Here is a 10,765-nt window from a genome sequence, read left to right on the forward strand (position 1 = left end):
AATTGATATATTATTTATGCAAGACAAAAGATAAAATAAACTTATGATAAATGCATAACTAAATTCTACATAACTAATTTTCAAGGAGGTAGTTTATTTGTCGACTAAAGTTATGCAGGGATTAATAACATAAAGATTAGTAATACATGAATTAATTATATAAAATTTAAATATTCATATATTAGTTATTTTATCTTCTATCCTACAATCTTCTCGTACATGTTTTGGTCGTGAAAATTTCTAATATGAACCAAATTTAGGTTGTATTATCAATACTATGGTTTATGTGAAAACAAAACATTGTATATGTAACTTATGCTAAAACAGTTTAGAGAGTATTTTTCCTAATTTTTATCACCAAAGAAAGTATAATATTATGTTAAACTTTAATGCACGAATAACTCCTTCTAGCAACCAAATGACCCCTATTATCAATTTTGCACAAAATATGTATATTAGTGTATAAGAATGTTATATACACGTTGACACAAATATAATATTTCGTGTCCTATAAACTTCAACCCATGAAGCTCTATTTGACACAATTATATAATAGGACCAATAATATAAATAGGACCAATTAGTTCAAATCTCAATCATAACTTCAAATTTTAACCAAAATTTTGATGTGACATTTCGATCATCGATTTATTTTAACTTTGAATATATATATCCCGAAACTCATTTGTAATCTTTCGAAACCCCAGTGATTGGGAGTTCTAATTTTTGTACTTATAATTCATCAAACAATAATTAAATCTATGATGATAAATACAAATTTCATCCAATGTAATTTTAAAAATCTCACTTCTAATTCGCACAACATTGATTAAATTTGTGATGATAAATATGAATAATAGTCTCAATAAATTTCAAAGCATTAAAAAAATGAAAATCATAATCACAAATTAAGAGTTACTACCATTTCCTTAAGTATTTCCCAATGTATACAAAATAGAATAAAATTCTAAATGATAGGCTCACTATGATTATTATTTTGGGCCAAGTGATATAGAGGGTAAAAAATTCAAATATTTATATATAATTAAGGTAAATACTATAGAGTATAGGGATGATGGCGACGTAGCTATATATGACGAGTGGGGTAGGTTGGAGAGCGAAAGTGACATATTCTAAAATTTATTTTTCTCATAAATCACTTTCAAAAAAAAAATATTATGTTCATTGTTAAGAAATTTTGTTTGTACATAAAAGAATTTTTCAAAAAAATTAACAAAGTAGCATAAGAAAATATTTTCCTCCATACTAGACACTAGATTTCATGAACATACTTTTACTTTATCATTAGTTTCCTAAACAAAGTTTTATTTTTTTAATCAAAAAGTTATGTTATAATTAGAATAAAAAGTATGTTTGCATAAAATTGAGGTATGGACAATATTTATTTAGCTCTTTATAGTAAGTAGTACTTAGTGTATATATATAAACATTATATATGATTTGATAGAAATCGGTGCCTACGTAGTGTTATCACCATTTGAGTAGTTTAAATTGAGCAAGCAATATCATATGTTAAGTTAGGTTTAGGTAATCAATTCTTTCAGCATTTAATGCCACGTGTATCTATGAAATCCTATATATCTTAAAAGTGTCCCCTTTCCATATGTTATGTATACATTAGTATATTTTTTCATATATATTCGGAGCTAGATGTCCTATATTGACGATTAAAGTGTTTTCTAAATCGTATATGAAATTCCTGATTAGGAATAGAAAGGTAATTATTATTTAATCATATTAGTATATATAATATAATTCTATCGGTTAATAAATAATATGTTAAAATTTAGTGAAATGTTTTAAGTTTTAAGAAACAGTGTAGGTGAGTATTAAGCCACTTGCCACCTGCTTTTTTTTTTTAATGATATTACGTGTAACACTCAGCATGACGTGAGGGATTTAGCCTTAGGATTAGGGTTTTTGTTCGTAGTTGGGTGTTAAAAGAAAACATTGTTATAAATACATTAATAAATGTTTGTGTATAAATTAATGGATTTAAATTATACAATCTTACGTCGAATGACCAACACAGTCTTTTCCAAAAGCAAGTTGCATATAAAGTACCAATGATAATATGATAGTCAACCTAGTCTATAGAGCGTAAAAATGGTTAAGTGTGCATAAATTTTTGAAAAATAAAAATTGTTTTAGATAGATTCTACAAACAATTAAAAAAAGTGATGAATTAAAAGCATTATAAAATATGTGAATAATAATGACAGTTAATCGAAATAAAAATATATATGTATAAATTTTACAAAAATAAAGATTTTGTAATGCCAAAAATTTCCGATAGCTGCAGCGAACTTGAAATGTTGTTGAACTGATCTATCCATCCATCAAAAGCAAAATTATTCTTTTGTTAAATAAATATGAACTTTGGTTATATCTTAAAAAAATGTACTCCTGTTGTATGAAAAGTAAATTTGTAGTTGTCTTTATTTTGTTATTTTTTTTCTTATTACTAATTTGAATTACTTTTTTTTCAAATCAAAAATTTCTAAAGAATATTTTTTTTCATTTTAAAAATATAATATCATTTTAAAAATTATAAAATTATGCTAAATATATTATTATTACGATGCTACACCGAAAAAAAAGGCAGAGGAGGTAAATTTAAGTATGTAAAAGCAGGAAAGAATGATGATTTTTTTACCTACAATTCAGTTGAAAGAGGACATATATGAGAGATTCTCTGTAGGTTCGTAATAATATCCCCTACGTTTCCTTTTACTGAGAAAAAAAAATCTGAATTTTCCAACTTAGTCAAACATGCAATATATTTTTTTTAATATAAGTTCCAAGTGAACTTTCATTTTGATATTGTTGGAATAAGATATGTTATTTTAAGAAATTTCAATTAAAGTAATTTGTACGAGCATAATATATAAACTATAACATCCAAATACTTGAGGGAGTGATATTCGTTTCCCTCTTTTAGAAAAAGTAGTACTCAATATTATAATTTATTGGGTTGATTTAAATTTAGTAAATAGGATTAATATAAACTAATATAGCAAAAAACTAGGAGTATTTTGTCTAGTCAATTCTGATGATAAATAATATTAATAATAATAGGGATAATTGTACAGAATAGCAAATTAATAATCTAAAATAAATGGAGTAGCTACTGTTTGATTTAATTGTGCCCTATAGCAAACGTTTGTCAGTCGCCTGTCTCCCTAAACTCTCGCTCGTCACTCTCCCTCTGCTCGCTTCTCTCACTTTATAGAACAAAAGTGTATAAATTGTGTTTCTGTTTTGTATAAATTGAGAGAAAATTGTATATACACATGCAAAAATATATATCTTCTTCCTATATACTTAATTATACAATATACAAACATTTTACTTCGATTCAATCGTATATAAATGCAAATTTTATACAGATATTGCAGCAAAATAGGCCAGCAAATTATATGACTGCAGCGAAATACAATTTTCTCTCGCTTATACAACAGAAGTTGTGTTTCTATTTTGTATAAAGAGTGAGAGAAAATTGTATATATACATGCAAAAACATATATCTTCTTCCTATACACTTGTAATTAAACAATATACAAACATTTTACTTCGATTCAATTGTATACAAATGAAAATTTTATATAAATATTGCAGCGAAAAAGGCCAGCAAATTATACAATTGCAGCGAAATAGGCCAGCGAATCATACAATTGTATATGTATAGCGAATTATACATTTATATGTTTGCTGGCTATAATATACAAATATATATATATTTTTTATTTTCTATAAGTGTAAGTTGTCCATAATAATATTTGATGTCGATATATACATTTTGTAAGCTTGTATGAAAGGTGATATGTACTTAAAAATTATTTAGTGGCTCTTTCTTTTTCCTACATGGCCTGTCTTTCACCAACCATCATCTTCTCTAATAATGTGGCTTAATGCTTACCTCATATTTCATGTTATAAGTAACTTTTTTAATATATATATATTCAAATGGGTTCGTGGGAACACTCTGCCGGGTCCTAAATCTACTTATGCTAAAAGCCAGTTTAAATGTATTTATAATTTATTTAAATATTTATCTTATTCTTTATTGAAGTTTTATATTTTTATGAGAAGAATTGTATTATTTATAAAATTATACATATAATTTTACAAAAAATAATAATGATATATTAAGTTTTAAAGTATGTTATTAGTGCTTTTTTAATATTAATTATCTTACAAATTCAGAGAAAGTAGTTTATAACAAGCAAAAAAAAAAAAAACTCATAACTCGTATAATTTGATTAATTTTATTATTTTAATTTTAAAAACAAATATTTAAACAGTTATTTTTTTTAAAAAAAAATTAGATTAAAAACTGATAACTTGTACAATTTGATTTATTTTAATTATTAAAAAGAAATATTTAAAAAAAGTAATTAGATTTAGTCAAATAAAGTGATTCAATAAAATCTCATCCAAACCTTAACTTCATTTACTCCAATTTGCCTGTTTAAGCAATGATCATAAATCTTTTCTTGACTGGTTTTCTCTTTAAGCAATATAAAAACCTTTCACACTGTAAATCAAAACACACCCAAAAAAAAAACTTGTGAGTCTCTTCAAGTAGAGCGCCTCTCATGGCTATACCCCACTCTACTTTTGAGTGTTAAAATTTTGAGATATCTTCTCTAAAGCCGCCTCTCTTTCTTCTTCTTCTTTTCTTCTCCTTCTTCATTTCTCTCTTTTTTTACTTCTTCTCAAATTTTGATGAAAACCCTATATAAAAATAAAAATATTGTTGTCATGATGATTTTTTAACTTTTGGTGTTCATCTCTTGTGTTGTTGTGGATCAGAGAGAAGAAGCATGGGGAAAAGGAGTACTGCTGCTATCATCATCTTCTTCTTCTTTTATGCAGAGATTTGAAGTCATATATCTCTGATTGTCTTCTTTTTTTTAGTGAGGTGGTGTTTTTTGCAGTAAGTGCACTAAAACCAACAAATTAAAATCTCTTTTTCTCTCTCTCCATATCTCTGTCCTTTCTTCTTCTTGTTCTCTTGCTTTATTCCATTTGTTATCTTAGCTGTTTAAAGCAAAAAAATAAATTAATGGATTCTGGAAATAACAGTTCTAGTCTGCAGTCATCAAGTACTGGCGGTGGGGGTGGGGGTGTTGGTGGTGATGAAGAGTACAATTCACGTGCTGCTTCACAAACCTTTTCATCAGCTTTTCACCCACAAAATTCCTCATCTTCCTCCATTTTTGACCCCTTTATCAACTTTTTCGACCCCATACCCCGCCCCCGCCCCCAACCACCACAGAACAACACAGCCACCCCAATTTCAATTTACGATCTTGAGTTCCATTTGAACAACAGAAGGACAAGAACCGATCAAACCAACAACCTGATGTCTGAGCTTAATAATTCCTTATCTTTTGATACTACTTCTGGTAGTATTTCTTTCCCATCGACATCACAGCAACACGACGCCGGTGATGGAAATGTAAGTGGTACTACTGTTGCCGAACAGTCGGCAGGTGCAGCGGATCCATCAATTGCCGAACAGGCACGGAATCCGAAGAAAAGATCGAGAGCTTCGAGGAAGGCACCAACTACTGTGTTGACAACAGATGCAAATAATTTCAGAGCTATGGTTCAAGAATTTACAGGGATTCCAGGACCACCCTTTGCTGCTCCTCCTATTATCCCTATTCGAAACAGATTTGATTTGTTTGCTACTGTGCCTAATTCTGTTGCTCCTACTCCTATCGCCAATAATAATCCTTTCCTCATTTCACAACCATCGCCTAATTATCTACAAAGGCCTTTTCCTCAGACAATTCAGCCACCACCACCCTATCTTGGGCCTTCTTCATCATCGTCAGCGTCAGTGTTGAATCGTTTACCTATCAACATGGCTTCTGCTTCATCACCATCTACTAGTGCTACTCATTCTGCTTTTAACTATCAACTTCCCAGCGGAGTGGCACATCCTTTACCTATCAACATTGCTTCTGCTCCATCAACATCTACGAGTGCTACTCATCATTCTGCTTTTAACTATCAGATTCCCAACGGAGTTGCTAATTCTGTAGCACATCGAGGTTTACCTATCAACATTGCTTCTGCTCCATCAACATCTACCGGTGCTACTCATTCTGCTATGAACTATCAACTTTCCAGCGGACTTGCTAATTCCGTGGCACGTCGTTTACCTATCAACATTGCTTCTGCTCCATCAACATCTACCGGTGCTACTCATTCCGCTATTAACTATCAACTTTCCAGCGGAGTTGCTAATTCTGTAGCACATCGAGGTTTACCTATCAACATTGCTTCTGCTCCATCAACATCTACAGGTGCTACTCATTCTGCTATTAACTATCAACTTTCCAGCGGAATTGCTAATTCTGTGGCACATTGTTTACCTATCAACATTGCTTCTGCTCCATCAGCATCTACTAGTGCTGCTCATTCTGCTACTAACTATCAACTTCCCAGTGAAGTTGCCAATTCTGTGGCACAAGGTTCAAATAATTTCAATTCAACTCAACACAACTCAATCTTCACATCACTTCTTCAATGCTCTCAAAAATACCAATTTGGGTCGAAAGAACCACAACCATTCCAAATGCCATCAAATAACATTGTCTCCCAATTCCAAATGCCATCAAATAGCATTTCTCAATTCCAAATGACATCAAGTTTGAACAGCAACACCCAGCATGGATATCTTCTGAGTGAGCTTCCCAATCTGATTTCTGAAGAACAAGCAGCAACCACATCGTCCATGAACGAGAGCCGTATCAATGCAACAAATTTTCATGGCGATAATTTGCAGGAAGCAGTCAATGCAACAAATTTTCATGGCAATAGTTTGCAGGAGACAGTGGTTGCAACAAATTTTCATGGGGACCAGGTGCAGGAAACAGTGATTGCAACAAATTTTGATGGCGATAAGGTGCAGGAAACAGCGTCAAACAAGGGTGTTGAAGGTATGGTGGAATCATGGCTTCTTTCTACAGATTAGAAAAAAAGAAGATTATAATTGAAGTCATGATTATGTGATCATAACAATAATGAAGAGGGTAAAAGAAAAGAGATATAGTAATTAGTGCTAGCTTACAATCATGTTTTATAAATCATGATTTTCCAAAAAAAGAAAAGAAGAAGAAACAAAGAACTTTAGTTTAATTTCATCAAGTGCACTGTAGATAAATAATATGGGGTATGGGGATTGGTTTAATTTCTTGAAGTAGTTGATTATATGGCTAATCATATACTTGAAATATTAGTTTTAGATTAGCTATGGAGATGAAATACAAATATAATTATGAATGATGAAGAAAAGTTCTTTTGTTCATTTTCCTTGTTTTCTTGTTCATATTGGTTTATTAGAATATAGTAAAATGCTCTTACTTTGAGTTTCTTCTTTTTCATTTTACTCTGAATATTCATTCCTCTTTTACTATCCATAGCTTTTTTTACATTTATCTTTCATGTTCCTCGTACCTTCTATTCTCTCAACGCTGATGTGCATAGGGTAATCTCCACTTTTGTATAATAGTTCCTAATCTTCTATACTAGAGAAGAAATATAATTACTTTCAGAAAGAAAGTTAAAAATAATTACTACGAATTTGATATTCTCTCTCTTTTTTTAAAAAAATATTAATATTGTTGAACTGTCAGGATACGTTTTTTCCCAGAGTCAAGTTTTTCCACGTAGACTATTCTACAGTTTAGAAACAGTTTTCTTTTTTTATTAGTGTAGATTGTAGAAACCGTTTCACATTGGTAAACGACAAATCTTTGAAATATTATAATATGTTGAAATATAAGGAGTTAATTAAATTCTAGATATACTTTTTTTTAAAAGAAAAATATGATTACAGTTCTATTTTATCTAAATACTAGTCATCCATTTCTTATACTACTATTTAAATATAATAATACTATACTTTTAAGTTGTACTATTATTTTGAAGTTAACATAAGACACTACATACATTAAGCAAAGATTAAAAGGAGGAATTGGCGGCGTGATTTGTGGGATCGTTAGGCGCCGCATTCTACTATTGATTTATTTCTTATTATGAAATTCCGACTCCCTGTGTATAAAACATTTCATGTGAACAGTATTATTTTGTCTTAAATTTATAATTTATTATATAAAGATAATTTTACCGTTACTTAGATATAAATGTGAAAGTATTAAAAACACGAAGAATAGCATGAAGAATTTTTTTTAAAATCTAAGTTTTTGAAATTTTAAATATTATATGTACGTCTCGTTTTGGGGTACAACACAGCAGTCATGAAGCACGGACTCGCGGTATGATCTCTTTGGTCAACTAGTATTATTTTCTTTTTAGTATAATACCAAACCAAACCCCACCCCACCAAAATATTATTTTTTTTAAAAAAAAAAAAAAGAAGACAAAAGGTTGGCCAGCCATACACGCAAGGATCTGTAAGCTTATAGCATGCAGTTATTGCCCCTCTTTTTAAAAAATAAAATTGTTTTTTGCTATTGTCTAATTGTAGTTGAGTATTATATAAGTAAATATTTAGACAAAATAAAATGTGTAGTGTATAGTTTATGAATTCTTATTTCTACTTGTATTTAAAGTAGTGGGTTTGGTTAAATTTGTTATTTTTACTTTCCATTGCCTTTTGTTACGTACCAAGCTCTGTTAACTATTATTAACTGCAATGTTAATAAATTGATATATTTCATATTGGTTTGACTTGGCACTATGTCCATGAGTCCGCTAGGAGGCAAAAAAAAATATTAGTATATAATAGTCAATTTTGAATCTTCGTTTAATTTATTGGATCTGGGAAATGATATTCTATTGTTTAGGACCTACTAGTCTACTTTTTCGAAAAAGAACGAAGGGAAATAATACTAGTATAAGTAAGAATGATATGGGTTATAAAGAGCATTTATTTTCAAGATATACTTTGAGAGTTCCGGTCATTAATGGGAGATATATCTTGTTTTCCAACAAGAGACGCTTTAACGAAATTAAAATTTTAATTTTATGAATTTTAAATTAAATAAAAATAGCTACTAGCTCCGCTCCATCCCTTCTGACCCAACCAAGCCAAATCACAAAAGGTCCAATAGGAAAAGATTAGTAACATTATTAAGGTTGATGAAAGGATCAGCCTAACTAGTTTTGTGGGGTTTAACAACTGTTAATCCACAAGGTTTCGACTGTAACATGTTGATTAGACTTAACCAAACAAGCTACTACTCATTAATTACAGGCACACTATCAGCATTTAATCCTTAATTAAATTATATAAAATTAATACCACATATTTAACAATATCAAAAGAATGAAAGAGCCAGTAGGTTCACATACCTTTTAAAGTACTATGAAACGTTTTTACTTAAACAAGAAAAAAATAACTCTGTTACACAAACTTGTGGTTCATAAATGAAGCCCAAAAAGACAACTTTTCTTTGAAGTTTAATAAATCGATGCCGACATATTTTACTCTTTGATGGCAAAATAAAAAGAGAATAGAAAAGCTTTAGTGTCTTTTAGGTAAAAAGAAATTTCTATTTTTTGTTGCATTAAAGTTTTTAGTTTGTATTTCCCGACAATAAATTAAGGTTGCGTTGAGTTGGCGCAAAATCATAAGATTATTTTTGCAAGTGAATTTGTTAAAGAAAAAAAATATATAACGTCCAATATCTATTTAGAAAACTCAACTCTCTGTCCAAATTATGTACTACTAATAATAATTCACTTTGGATCCTTCCTACTCATAATAAGTCCATGCCCACAACTTGTACATCACCATTAGTTTGGTACTAACTTTGGTATTTTTTATTAGCTTTTACTTGTTTATATTAAATTTTGCATATCTTTAAAAAATGATTAATTTGAGTTATTTACTATCATGTTCATGCTAATTGATGTATATATTCTTAGAGTTCGAGAAATTATTTGCTGAATAAATATTTAATATTAAGAATGAATTGGAAAAAGATCAATTATATTATTTTGATAGGTTAAAAGTGAAAAAAAAGAAGTCAACGAAGGGAATGAAGGCACGTCCTAACACATTCTGAAATTAATTGAGAATTGCTTTTTTAGAGTCAAATATAATGAGAATATTTTTCCACCAAGAAAATTGGATTAAAAAAAATCTGTTGGATGCATTAAAATTTTGCTATGTACATAAAGGGACCGAGGTAGAGTATTTCATGAACATGACCTTTTATTATCATTTATCAATTGAATAAAATAGTTTTTTCAAATCTCATATATATATATATATATGAACATTTCTTATAAAAGGACACAATTTGAAATAAGTTTATAAATAGGTTCCCAAAAGTCCTTTTTAAGGATAAGACCCTATGTCTTTTTTCTTTATTTTCACCAAAAAAAAAAAATACTAATCTAAAGCTAGCAAACACACATGGACTTTTTCATATTTTGATTATTTTTTAAAAAAATTTCATGGTGTTTTCATGTCATATTGTTTTATTCTTTCGAGTGCATATAGTCATATTGTTGACAAGAGAACGTTCACGATGACTTCTTTGAGTTGATTATAGTCTTATTATTACAACAATCAACGTACAAGGTAGATGTCTCAAGTTTCGCGTTCGAGTTCTCAGTTCATAGTGGATTCTCTAGTTTATCTGGACCATCTGCTCAGCCCGTATCAAGCATTGGAGGCTATGAGTGTGAAGAGTTGGGTCATTGTGAATGCTTAATTGTGTCCTTGGCGCAAACAAAAAACACAAAATAGATTTCT

The 10,765-nt window shown here is 29.7% G+C and overlaps 1 protein-coding gene across 1 annotated transcript; it reads left to right on the forward strand.

Moving 5' to 3' along the window:
* Positions 1–4,505: 4,505 nt before the first annotated feature.
* LOC107016346 (uncharacterized serine-rich protein C215.13) lies at positions 4,506–7,345 on the forward strand. Its single transcript, XM_015216837.2, has one exon. It carries the CDS (start codon positions 5,090–5,092, stop codon positions 7,010–7,012), a length of 1,923 nt encoding a protein of 640 aa, XP_015072323.1. The 5' UTR covers positions 4,506–5,089; the 3' UTR covers positions 7,013–7,345.
* The last annotated feature ends 3,420 nt before the right edge of the window (positions 7,346–10,765 follow it).

Source organism: Solanum pennellii, chromosome 4 (assembly GCF_001406875.1).
Source record: "Solanum pennellii chromosome 4, SPENNV200".
NCBI lineage: Eukaryota > Viridiplantae > Streptophyta > Magnoliopsida > Solanales > Solanaceae > Solanum > Solanum pennellii.

Coding starts and splice junctions, on each gene's coding strand:
- LOC107016346 (XM_015216837.2), top strand. CDS start 5,090: ATGGATTCTGGAAATAACAGTTCTAGTCTGCAGTCATCAAGTACTGGC.